The sequence below is a fragment of the Notolepis coatsorum genome (assembly GCF_963971535.1).
Source record: "Notolepis coatsorum genome assembly, chromosome: 4".
NCBI lineage: Eukaryota > Metazoa > Chordata > Actinopteri > Aulopiformes > Paralepididae > Notolepis > Notolepis coatsorum.
Genome location: NC_140168.1, coordinates 14,116,271 through 14,130,406, shown reverse-complemented (window position 1 = coordinate 14,130,406; position 14,136 = coordinate 14,116,271). Strand labels below are relative to the sequence as shown.

General features: G+C 41.6%; 1 protein-coding gene across 1 annotated transcript in view; it reads right to left on the bottom strand.

Moving 5' to 3' along the window:
- Positions 1 to 283: 283 nt before the first annotated feature.
- LOC311226411 (dynein axonemal heavy chain 11-like) overlaps positions 284 to 14,136 on the bottom strand; it is a gene marked incomplete at both ends in the record, with an annotated part of 709,106 nt that continues 695,253 nt past the window's right edge. The window contains 6 exon segments of the mRNA XM_084311837.1: positions 284 to 295; positions 1,273 to 1,362; positions 1,483 to 1,620; positions 3,155 to 3,282; positions 4,902 to 5,050; positions 11,858 to 12,051. Coding sequence (XP_084167963.1) covers positions 284 to 295; positions 1,273 to 1,362; positions 1,483 to 1,620; positions 3,155 to 3,282; positions 4,902 to 5,050; positions 11,858 to 12,051 — 711 coding nt within the window.

Genomic DNA, 14,136 nt, shown 5'->3' with positions numbered 1-14,136 from the left:
GGGGAAAGAGAGAGAGGGGGGGGGGGCGAGGGAGATAGAGGTGGGGGGAGAGGAAGGAGAGAGAGATAGAGGGGGGGAGGTGTGTGATGGTGTGAGTGGATACCAGGTTAGTCTTTCATGTAATTTAAATTACATGTCAATGATGTCTTTCATTGTTTCTCATATCACCACTGCTCTGCACACTGTACAAATACACACTGTATACACACTGTACACATACACACTGTATAATATAGCAACACTTTATATATACACACACACTGTATACACACTGTATCATATATTAACTCAATGGCTGCCAACAATGAGTATACTCGTTATAGCCCGTCAATCGAATAATGGCAACAACGAGTATACTCGTTATTGGATCGTTATTTATTTTATTTGCTATTTCCATTCATAAATCATCCAGGTATGCTGTGGTACTGTGTGGCAATGTGTCTGAGATCGCAACGGTCCGATACCACCGCCTGGTGGTATGCAGCCGGTGTCGTTTTCCTTTCTGACTCTGAGTCTGGGGCTGTGCGTCATTGAAAGTCATCCGGGCGGAGTTTTCTTGTAATCTAGATACCCGATCGCATTGAATCGCCTTCGGGACGCCAGATTTATTATGCTGTCGGGGGTTATGGCGTGGGCCAAATGGACATACGATCTAGCAGATGGCAATCAAATAATTGGTATATTCTTTTTGGAGTTTCATCGGCCACATGTAAGAGCAATTTATCGTCAATTTCAGCTTGGTTGTCCATTGTTTTCGTAGCCATCGCCCTGATCAGCGTATGCTGTTGTACTAACGAATGCCGTTATTGACAATCAATTAATCAGAGACGACCCCCCCCCCCCCTTTCATGCATTCATGATGGAACATAATATACCGATCATATGCATTTACATTTTTTATTGTAGCGTGTATAGGGACGAAATGCCAATGGATTAAGTATAATATGCGTCGTGGCCTAATACTAGCCTCCCAGGAATTACCCTAGACCACTCTAAAACCATACTTATATTCACCACGGTATAAAACGACAATGTATGGATGGAAAAAATATTCCCTTTTCACATCTTGAACGATAGATACTCGATGTCAAATGGGCCATAGTATTGCATATATAGCTATAATATTTAAATAGTTATAGCCCTGCAAACAAGGTGAGCGACTCCCACCGTTTACAGCGCTGGCGGTAGCTACTATAGGATGAGGCTAATGCATGGCATCCAATGAGTTAACACTTTATATATACACACTGTATACACACAGTAAACACCCACCTGGTCAAAGTTGTCCAGGGCAGCGTGCAGGTTGGCATGCATACCCGTGGGGGGCTCGTTAGTGATCTTGATCGCATTTTCCAGGATGCCCTGTGAGAAGCACACATATCATCATCATAGTCATCATCATCACCATCCTCATCATCACCATCACCATCATCACCATCCTCACCATCACCATCACCATCATCATCATCATCTTCCTCCTACCTGTGGTATGATGTGCTCCTGGGGAGTGGGGGCCGGCTCTGCGCTCATGAACACCCTGTAGTCGGGGTGACTGCCTTCACAGCAGCGCTCTAGAAGCTTCTCCAGTGCGCCCAGCCAGCGCGCCACCAGGTGGATGTTCTGAGGAGGTACAGAGACACATATAGGTTTATCTAGAAGCTTCTCCAGGATGTTCTGAGGAGGTACAGAGACACACATAGGTTTATCTAGAAGCTTCTCCAGCCAGCGAACCACCAGGGGGATGTTCTGAGGAGGTACAGAGACACACATAGGTTTATCTAGAAGCTTCTCCAGCCAGCGAACCACCAGGGGGATGTTCTGAGGAGGTACAGAGACACACATAGGTTTATCTAGAAGCTTCTCCAGCCAGCGAACCACCAGGGGGATGTTCTGAGGAGGTACAGAGACGTTTATCTAGAAGCTTCTCCAGCCAGCGAGCCACCAGGTGGATGTTCTGAGGAGGTACAGAGACACATATAGGTTTATCTAGAAGCTTCTCCAGCCAGCGAGCCACCAGGGGGATGTTCTGAGGAGGTACAGAGACACACATAGGTTTATCTAGAAGCTTCTCCAGCCAGCGAGCCACCAGGTGGATGTTCTGAGGAGGTACAGAGACACACATAGGTTTATCTAGAAGCTTCTCCAGAATGTTCTGAGGAGGTACAGAGACACATATAGGTTTATCTAGAAGCTTCTCCAGAATGTTCTGAGGAGGTACAGAGACACATATAGGTTTATCTAGAAGCTTCTCCAGAATGTTCTGATGAGGAACAGCCACACATAGAGCCCACGCATAAGACCCAGATGTCTAACCGACCCAATCTGTTCTCCCTAGCATTCAACCTTCCCTACCCATAACCACCCTCCTCCAACCTACCACCCCCTTTTCCCCTGGCCCTCACCCCCCTCGGTTTCCCTTACTTACTTCCCGACTGTCTCCCCTACTGGCTCCTGTGTTTGTTGTCTGTTACTCGTGGGTTTTATGTTCTTGTGTTTTCATATTGTTCCCTGTTTTCCCTGTGGTTCTATGTTTTTAACTTTTTTTGTTTCTTTGTTTCTTTGTTTTTTGGCTATTGTCAGCGACTTTTGGTAATTGAAAAATTCAAGCGCTATACAAAATAAATGAATTATTATTAGGGATGTCCGATATTATCGGCCGACCGATATTATCGGCCGATATCGGCAGTAAAATGTGATATCGGAAAATATCGTTATCGGTAAAAAACAAAACAAAACAATAACAATTTTTTTATTTTTATTTTTATTTTTTTACATTTATTTAACCTTTATTTACCCAGGCAAGCAAGTAAGAACCAATTCTTATTTTATTTTATTGTCAAAAGTATGCATGTTGGTTTAATTCAACAACAAGAGATAATTTTTACTTTTTTAATGATCATATTTTGCACAGATAATGCTTACATTTAGAAAGCTTTTTGAATGCATCCAGTGAAATTATTAGTTACCTGAAATTATTCCGTTTTTTTGGGGGGAAACCCTGCATGTATCGGTATCGGTTGATATCGGTATCGGTATCGGTATCGGAAATTAAGAGTTGGACAATATCGGAATATCGGTATCGGTAAAAAAGCCAATATCGAGCATCCCTAATTATTATTATTATTATTAACAGTCATTGTGGCTGATCTCAGACCTGCAGGATGACCCAGTGTCCCTCCTTGGCAGCCTTCTCCATGGCGACCTCGGCCACCGCCTCCTGGCCCTGACCCAGAGACACGTTGTGGAGCTTCCCCAGGTCGATGGTGAAACCCAGCTTCCTGCCTGGGGAAGAGAAGAGAAGAGAAGAGAAATCCTTTAATAATCCAGAGGGAAATTCGGCACTACAGATCGCTCACATTGAACAACAATAAACATTTAGGTAGTCAATAGGACTAAAAATAAGAATAAGAATATGATAATATTAAAAATAAGAATAAAATAGACATTCTGGTATGTACATTCTAAAATCTTAAATATACAACTATCCAGCCAAAAATATACAGAAATATACAGTAAAATGTACAGTAATAAGTGTAAAAAAACTGCGTTTTCATAGCAGCTTTTATCCAAAGCACTTTACAACTCATGCCCCACATTCACCCGTTCACTCACACATTCACACATCAACGGTGAAGGCGACCACGCAAGGTGCCAACCTGCTCATCGGGAGCAATAAGTAACGTCTTGCTCAAGGACACTTCGACCGGGAACATTCCGATTACCAGACGACCGCTCTACCTCCTGAGCCACTGTCACCCCCCAACTAGCAAGGTGGACACACGGGGGAGAAGGGGCATGAGGATGGATGGGACATTGCATGTTTCGTATCTTTGCTGATCAAAATCTAATCAAATCAAATGTATTTTGTACAGCCCCCCGAAATCACAACGAATTGCCCCGGTGGGCTTCACAGATCAAGAAGAAACATCACAATAGATCCACAACAGAAACCACCAGGAAAATCCAAAATGTTGCAACACCCCCATTCTGTAGTGTGGTAGTGAAAGGACTAACCCTTTGTCGTGTGTGGCAGTGAAAAGGGTTAACCTTCTGTATTGTTGCAGTGAAAGGGTTAACCATTCTGTAGTGTGGTAGTGAAAGGACTAACCCTTTGTCGTGTGTGGCAGTGAAAAGGGTTAACCTTCTGTGTTGTTGCAGTGAAAGGGTTAACCATTTGGTAGTGTGGTAGTGAAAGGGATAAAAGGGTATAGACACAGCCATAACTAATCACTTTGATAACGGGTCCGTTCCATTTATGTGTGGGAGGGTGAGCCATGCCGGTGGGCCAGTGAGAGGGCCCCCTAGCACACCTAAATGGAACAGACCCGTTATTAATGTTACAAGTTACAGCTGTGTTTACCCATCTATGACACATGTAAAAATATCTGCTGTGAAAAAGGTCTATATGTGAGTGAGTGTTATAGTATGTGTGTGTGTGTGTGTGTGTGTGTGTGTGTGTGTGTGTGTGTGTGTGTGTGTGTGTGTGTGTGTGTGTGTGTGTGTGTGTGTGTGTGTGTGTGTGTGTGTGTGTGTGTGTGTGTGTGTGTGTGTGTGTGTGTGTGTGTGTGTGTGTGTGTGTGTGTGTATATGTCTTGAGCTATGTTGACTATTGCTTCCATGTCTAGGAAGATATATTTAATTTAATTTGTATTTGTATTTAATTAAAAGAAAATTATTTATTTTTTGTTATTTTTTGTTATTTCAAGTTTGTGTGTTTATGGTTGTTCGAGATAAATAAAGATCAAATCAAATAAAGAATGTGTGTGTGTTTATGCAGTATATGTGTGTGTATGTGTGTGTATATGTGTGTGTGTGTATATGTGTGTATATGTGTGTGTGTGTGTGTGTTTGTGTGTGTGTGTGTATATATGTATGTGTGTGTGTGTGTGTGTGTGTGTTACCCAGTGATTCCACGTCCTTCAGCGGGTCCACTCCAGGTGAGAGGATGAAGACGACGGGGGAGGAAGGACCGCTCTCTCGGAAGGACTTGGCAAACTCTGTCTTCCTGCCCTCAGTGTACTTCACCCCCAGCTTCTCCTCTACAAAGTTCCTACACAGAGAGAGGGTGGGCAGATAATTATGAATAACAATCTCATTGGCCGCCAATCACGAGTATACTCGTTATTGGCCGCCAACGCTTGACCGCCAATATACGAGTACACGTTTTCTCTCGCAATCTATGGGAAAAGACTGAATTATCTAGGAAATGGGCGATGTTTAGCATGTAATAAACTACAAACTACAGTGTGTAGAAACAAACAATTTTTCCCATGTTGGACTCTAAGTAGTGTCTGCCAAATGAGCCACACCATTGTCTCCACAGCTATAATACACAACACACACACAGCTCTACAAACATCGTGAAACACCGCGAAAGTGACCATTTTAATTGGGCCTGCGGCAGAGATACGGAAAGTGTATGGCGATGAATGAGTTCAGGGATACAAATTATTAGCATTATTATTAGCATTCAAGAGTTATAGCGTTTGGAGACATAGGGTCTCCAAATGGCCATTTTGGAGACTCCAAGTGGACATTTTGGAAAAATACATAGACATACCATTAGAAAAAGTTGTGTAAAACACTCATTTTCTGTGGTATTGTTATCAACTTTGGACCAGGCCCTATTCCCCGTACCTGGTTCAACTAAGTCGATCGAGAGTCCCATTATCCAGATTCAGTTAACCCGATGTTTGAAGCCGGGATTTTCCTGTTCCTGGAACGCTGATCCAGTCTCGTTAACTCAAACCAGACTTGAGACTCTGGATAAGTGCGCGCGGCCGCTTCAGTTGAAAAGACAGCAGGTGTAGATCGCAGAAATCCAGATCTTCTAACGGCATTGATTGATTGATTGTTTTACAGATTGCAGGCGGCTCAATAGCCTTGCCGACAAGTTAAATGCATAATCTATAGGCTAATTTTAAATCCCTCATTACCCCAATCAATCAGATTATATTTCTTTAAACGTTCCTGCTGGCAGTAGGTTTATGCATTGAATAATCAAATGAGATCTTGCTAGCGAAAATAATTAGTTAAACTGTTATGAATAAGGATACGGCTCTCTTACCCATTGATTGATGTATGGTGGATCTTTTATTTATCTCCCCTGTGGTGTAACAGTTTCTGCTTTTGACTTTCACACAGGCGGCCCGGGTTCGAATCCCACTTCTCCTAGTCTTTTCCTTCTTTTTGCAATGTAGGAATAATTCAATTTGGTGCACGTTGAGAGCTATATAAAGAATGACATCCTCAATGCATGTAGATTTATAATATTTTAACTTAAAACTAGGCTACCTTTGCGTATAATCATTAATATTATATTCCAAAAAATTATATTGGAAACGTGGGGTTTCGAACACCGGTCGCCCGGTTGCCAGGATTGAGCACTACCGCTGCGCCACTGTGGCAGATGGGATAAATTCATTGTTTATACATTAATGAACGAGAGACCCGTGTTTAGAATATTCTTTATTTTGAATGAAGTTTTATCTCTTTATTCTCATTCATTAATGTGACGTCAACGGCTCATTCAATTTCTCAAATCCGTCAAACAGCGCATCTCATCAGACATTTTAATCCCAGTTACAATATCACACAAAATCCACAATCCACGCATAGACACTTCAATTTTATGCTTGAATGAAACAAAATCCAGGCGCTCCTCTCCTTCCTCGCTCCTCATCCACAGCGGAGAATATGAAAGGAATCAGAGCCAAACGAGCGATAGGTTTCAATCATTAAGGATATCCCCGCGGGATTCACATTTGCAATGCTGCGCGTTGTTAAAATAACCACATAATGTGTACATCGCACCGAGCGAGCGCCACGATATATATAACGTGCATTATTTAGGACAAAGTGAATTTAGTATCAGCATTTTGGGTCTATTTTACATTTCAAAAGCCCCCTCTGGAAGAATGGAGCACAAAAACGTAATTCAGAATGGTATAATGCAGATCGTAGACTGTGGGAATAATTTCAGGAAACGAGCTGTCACTTTCTTTGCGGGGGCGTGGCGATGGTTCATCCGGCTAACTTGAACTTAAACCCTGCTCTCGACCAGGCTCAAACTTTTTGATCTGTTGTCATGGTGATTTAGACAATCCAGCTTCGGGGAATGGGAAAGTCCGGCTTAAGTCAGACTTGACCGAAAGTTATCCGGCTAACTCAGTTATCCAGGTACGGGGAACGGGGCCCTGTACTAGATAAGGCTTTAGGCTATGGACCCATTGTGTTTTCCAGGGCATACCTATCAGCTGGAACCTGTAAGAGGCCTCTGTTTGCAAGATAATTCAAATGGAAGTAAAAAAAAAAAAGAACGGTTAGCCTAGGCATTGTCCAACTAACACCTCTCCCGAAGGTTACCCGTCACTGTCTGCTTCCATTGATTTGATGATTTGATTTGATTTTTATTTAGTACATACAATTTTTACAAAAGTATAAAAACAAGGGGTACAAGGATAACATGTGAAAGTATGTCGACTTGTTTCCAACATGGTCCCAAGAAGAATACAATAAATCACAAAGAAAGAGTTAAGAAGATAAGATAGATACAACAAGTAGATAAAATAGACAACACAATTTTCTGAAAGAGCCTCATTACAGCATATCATGTTCCTGTTCTTCAAGAGTGGTGGCCAAGCACCCACTGCAACCTACTGTTGCAGATGTCGCTTCACACCCCTCTTGAAGACAGCAATAGTGGGGGAGTTTTGGATGGCCCTGGGCAGAGAGTTCCACAGCCGGCAGGCTGTAGACAGAAAGCCATTCTGTGAATAGGAACCCTTTCTAGGCTCATAAACTGAGAGCTGTCCAGACCGTAACTGTCGTCCGTGGACCTGGCCACGCAGGACAATGCGAGAGCATAAATAACTGGGGGCAGATCCATTTAACATTTTATACATATGTCCCAGTTTCAGAAAGGAGACCCTCTGCTCCACAGGGAGCCATCCCACCTCATTGAAGTGACATGGCTCAATATGGGTTCGAGGTGGCAGATTTAGGACCAATCGTATGGTCACAAGGAAAGATGAAATTACTTACCTGGGTTCCATCCTAGAGGCTAATCTTTCCTGTGACAAAATGGCATCCAATGTAATAAAAAAAGTCAACCAACGAACTCGATTCTTGTACTGGATCTCCTCTCTGGTAAACAAGAATACCCTGAAGACTCTGGCAGGAGCACTCATTCAGGGGTACTACGACTATGCTTGCACCTCATGGTACCAAAGCACCTCAAAGGCACTAAAAACCAAATTACAAACATCTCAAAACAAACTAGTCAGACTACTGCTTGACCTGACTCCTAGAACCCACCTCACCCCTGCCCACTTTGACAACCTAGGATGGCTTAGAGTAGACAACAGAGTACAGCAACTTGCAATGGGCCTGGTCTACAAGATACACTACACGACCAAGGTACCCATGTACATGTCAAAATAGGTCAGTGAATAGGTCAGTGAATACCACGATCACAACACCAGAGGGAGCTCCACAAATCATGTTAAACCCAGATTTGGCTCAAACAAGGGACTAAACACGTTTAGCAATTATGCCACATCAATGTGGAACGCCCTACCCAAAGCTGTAAAGGAATGTGAATCACTACCCACTTTCAAAAACACTCTCAAAGAACACCTACGGGAGACTGCAATTCGAAACTGGCCCCTACGAATGTCCTAACCCAGTTGTACAGTAAATGACCAAGTATGGCTTTGTCAGTATTCCAATGTACAGTGTACAGTGTGTGTGTGTCCCCCACCCAACCCCCCCCCCCCCACCTCCAATGTACAGCCCCACCGACCCACCCAACCCCACCCCACCTACCCAACCTCCTCCAATGTACAGTTTCTATGTCAAATGTATATACACTCTTTTTCTGGACACTTTTTGTATCACAAACAGTACTGTATTTGCAAATCTGGTATGTCATAAATGTATAGATGTAGCAGTACTGTCTATCTGTATGTCGTGTGTGTCATATGATGAATTGAAAATGGGGGACCCTGATGTAAACAAGACGAAAGTCTTTCTCTGGTCTGCATCCCCTTAACAATTGTATGTATTGAGCTGTACTGTACTGTACCCATTCTGCAATCTGTTAATACATTTTTCAATCAATCAATCAATTAAAGTCTTATTTTGGCTGATTTGTAGCCTGTGTTTACTTTCCACTGTAACACCACTATACAAGTACGTACATGCATAATCATATTGGCTGAGGATCATGCAGTTGGCAAGCAATTTAAGATAAGAACCTCTTTTTTCTGTGCAAAGATTTCACCCTTGTGTTAACTTTTTTGATCACCTTCAGGGCCATTGTTTTCCCTGAGAGTGTTTGGTCGAGGTCTGCACCTAGGTATTTAACACAGTCTCTAGACTCGACACTGAAGCCATTACAGCTGATCTCAAGTCGGGAGCATTCCTTTAATTTATGTTTTTGAGCTGAATAGAATTGACTCAGTTTTTCCAAGGTGCATCGATAATCTGTTGTCAACTAACCATTTGTGAAGGCTTTCCAGCTCCCTACTGAGACCGGCTTGAATTTCTGCTGTGTCGTCTCCAGACACCAGAAGTGCTGAGTCTTCAGCATACAGTAGAAGTCTGCAGGATACTGCAGACACCATGTCATTAACATATAATGAAAAGAGCAATGGAGCAAGGATGCTGCCTTGCGGCACCCCACATGTTATTTCATTATATGAAGATGCCACACCATTTATGTTCACAACCTGGGTCCTCCCAGTCAATTACGACCTGAACCATCTCACCGACCCATCGTCCATCCCACAGGCTTTGAGCTTCTCAAGCAGGATCTGATGGTCAACAGTATCAAACGCTTTCTGCAGGTCAATCAGAACCATGCCAGTTCGTTTGCCACAGTCCATCTGGGTTCGAATATGGTCAGTGAGATCAATCAGGCAAGCATCCGTAGAATACCCAGGGCGAAAGCCAGACTGGAATTGATAAAGGAGATCTGTCTGTTTAAGAAAATCTGATATTTGATTAAATATGACCTTCTCAAGAACTTTGGAGATGACGCTGAGAATAGAAACTGGACGATAGTTTCCCTCGTTTGTCCTATCTCCTTTTTTGTGTAGTGGAACCACTCTGGCACATTTTAAGTCGTCGGGTACGATACCCTGTTTCAGTGATAGGTTGATGATATGTGTTAGAGGTTCACTAATCTGGTTTGCTCCGTCTTTGATAAACCTCACTGGTAAGCCGTCTATTCTAGTAGCTTTGTCCTTGCCTAGGGTATTGATAGTTTTTTCTACCAGAGCCATGTCCACTGGTTGTAATTTGAAGGAATCCTGTGCAACCTTACTGTATCTGAATAATAATTAAATACATGACTACTACCAAACTGTCCAGTGGGTTCGGGTAACTTCTTCACAAGTGTTGATGCCACTGTAGTGAAAAAATCATTGCATTTTTGGGCCACCCTTGCACTGTCAAAGCAAATTTCATTATCAATATCCAACCCAATCTTTGAAGAAGTTGAACAATTGTTTCTAATGGGAGCCCCCAGATTTTTTAGAGTTTGCCAAAGTTCTTTGGGGGAGTTTTTCACTTCTTGGAATTTTGTTTTGTAGTATTCTGTTTTGGCCTTTTTTACCAGGCTGGTTACTCTATTTCGCATGTGTCGATACTCATCGAATAGAGCGCTATCGCCGCATTTTCTAAATGTTAAAAATGTTGGTCTCTTAACCGAATTTGTTCTAAGATGTCTGAATCAATCCAGGGTTTGGAACGTTGTTTGACTCTGACAAGCCTGATGGGGCATACTTTGTCTAAAACCGATACAAATATTTATTAAAAAATTATCCAAGCTTCCTGAGCTTTGTCGCACTCTGTAACCTGACTCCAGTCTTCAGACTGCAATAGTTGTTGGACATTTTCCAGGTTGTACTTTTTCATTGACCTGATCCTAACCGTGCTGTGTTTGCCTATCTGGCTGTGACAGATCTTTCTTGTGCAGTATGAGACAAAATGGTCACTGATTCCCAGATTGACATATTTTTTCTTTGTCAGATGACAAGACCTGGTCAATGATAGATCTGCTAGTCTTAGTAATTCTGGTAAAATCATCAATCAATTGTGTAAAATCTAAAATCTGCAAGTAGACCATTGTTTAAATGACTAGTTGGATGGACATTACAGTTAAAATCACCAGTGACAATAACCTCTTGATCTAGAAAATTCATTGTGCTAAGCTAGGGTAACGTGCAGCCAGATAGCTTTCTACTGAACACACTGAGGAAACTGGTATCTATCTTATTGTCTCTCTCTGGAGAAGACGGTAAGCTAATTTCCCCAAATGTTGGCGTGTTCTCTTTACGGACATGGAATCAATAGGTTCCTTTCCTATTTAAGAAGAGCACTCAATTTCAAACAGCCTAGAGCTCGAAAGGAGTGAAACTCTGGAACAATCTACCGGATGAAATAAAAAACAGCAGGAGTATTTTTAAGTCTAGAATCTTATAGTCAAATTTTACCTAGAATCTGTTTTCTCTACCATGTAACTCGCTTATTGAAGATTAAGTATTGATTTTGTTGGCTTAATGTTCTTTTCGGGAACGTTTTTTGTTGATTGTTGATTTTTTTTGTTTGTTTGTTTTATTTATTTAGCAAACTTTAACTTTTTTTGTTCTTTTCGGGATTGGTTTTTGTTGATTTTTTATTTTTATTTTTTTAAATATGGGTAGGTTGTTCTGTAAGCCATTTGGCTTCAAACCTATCATTTTCGCTTGTTTATTTGTAAACATTTCAAAAAATTATTTGTTTATTGTTTATTTATTTGTAAACATTCTAAATTAAATAATTCATTCATTCATTCATTCATTAATTCCCTCACCTGACGGCGTAGGTCATCCTGTCCGGCCTCAGGGCTCTCATCATGATGAGCTTCTGCAGCGAGGTCTTCCCCTTCCACTCCTGGGGGAACTTCTCCTTCTCAGGACACTCGGACTCCACCAGCTTCTTCCAGCGCTTGGGGGAGCCCTCCATGTCCCGGTCCAGCCCCCGGAACTCCTCCGTGAAGCTCATGGTCTGGAACGGGAGAAGGATCATGCCATCATCTTGCTATCATCATGCTATCATCATGCTATCATCATGCTATCATCATGCTATCCCGATGCCAAGAGGAAGTATGTACTGTATATATACAGTACACTAGAGATATTTACCACAGAAATACTATAGTGACTCACCATAGTGTTAGTTCAATTATATTGTTTACACTGTTTATCTTGCTCATATTTTTCATATGAGCGGCACGGTGGCACAGTGGTTAGCTCCGGTGGCACCGCTGCCTCGCAGCAAGAAGGTCCTGGGTTCAAACCCCAGCAGGGGGCCTTTCTGAGTGGAGTTTGCATGTTCTCCCCGTGTTCGCGTGGGTTTCCTCCAGGTACTCCGGTTTCCTCCCACAACATAAATACAGGGACTACAGATGGACTATACATTTATAAATAACTTAAACTTAAACATATTCAGAGTTAATTATATTGTTTACACTGTTTATTTTCCTTATATGTTTATATTCAGATCAAATTTGATTGCCAATATGTATGTTTTTCTACTATTACCCTGCATGCCCATACCTGTACCCCCCCCCCCCTCGCCCATGCCGCTGTGACGCCCACATTTCCCCAAGGGGATCAATAAAGGAATATCTTATCTTATCTTCTATAGTGGAATACTACACAAGTTTAAAGTTAATTTAAAGTGAATCACTTCAGTATTCCTGTGGTTCTACCATATAAACAGGACCCGCTAATATGATATCTCTATAGCATCTGCTACAGAAAAGTCAAGGGAATACTATAATTGAACCATAGTTAATTTTCATATTGGATACTATACGGTTGCTAACATATTATTGTGAGCTGTGGCGCAGCAACATTTTCACTATGAATAACATTATTATAAATACGTTAGCGGATAACATATACCATAATATTAGTCACTCTTCTTTTGTTACGAGAACTAGAGGGGTAGCCATAGTCGTCAGACGCAAATTAAATATCGAATTGAAAGGGGTATGGTCGGATGCTGAGGGGCGCATAACTATAGCTAGGATTATACACAATAACAGGAAAATTGCATTAGCAGCGGTATATGCCCCAAATTTGTACGAAGTGGGTTTCTTCACTTCACTAACCGGAGAAATGTTAAACCATCCCGAATACTCATATATAATAGGTGCGGATTTTAATGCCATTTGGAACCCAAGGATGGACAAAACTTACCTTACCTTTTCCAGCGAACAAAAAAATTCATCTAAAGCATTAAAAGATTGGTCGAAATCAACAGGGGTAACTGATTTATGGCGTTCACTTAACCCCATGACCCGCAAGTACTCCTGTCGTTCGTCGAGACACAACACACTATCCAGAATTGATTACGTCTTTGCATCCCCGAGAATATTTGATAAATATGAAGTGGAAATGACACCCAATGCGCTATCAGATCACTGCTACTTAATCCTGAAAGCAACATTTGGTACACTATCTTCCCGGGCCCCAAGATGGCGTTTTAATTCTATGCTGCTTAACAACAATGAATTCATTACACAAATTAAAGAAGCTCTCACAATATTCCTACGGGATAATGCTAACTCGGTGCAAGATCCCAGAATATTATGGATGTCGGTAAAGACTATGATTAAGGATTTCTCTGATAGATTTTCCTCCATATTGCGCAAAAATCAAAACACAAAACTATCTGAAATGGAAACGCTTTACTCAACGCTTTTTAATTCTTTAAAATACAACAACTCTACTAGACTAGAAAACCAAGTAAACATTCTAAAGACAGAGATCAAAGCAATATACAGACAAAAATCTGAATTGCAAATACGCAGCACAAGACAACAGCAGTACTTCCAAGGCTCTAAACCTAGTCACCTATTAGCCATGCGACTAAGAATTAATGCAAAATTTGCAGATATAACTGCCATTAGGAAACAACAAACTCTAGTAACAGAACCCAAAATAATAAACGATACATTCAAAGAATTCTACTCCGATTTATATAATTCAGAAATGACCTTTGATCAAGACAAATTAGACACATATCTTAATCAAATTACTCTCCCTAAAATTACGGAGGAAGACGCTAAACAGTTAGAAGTAC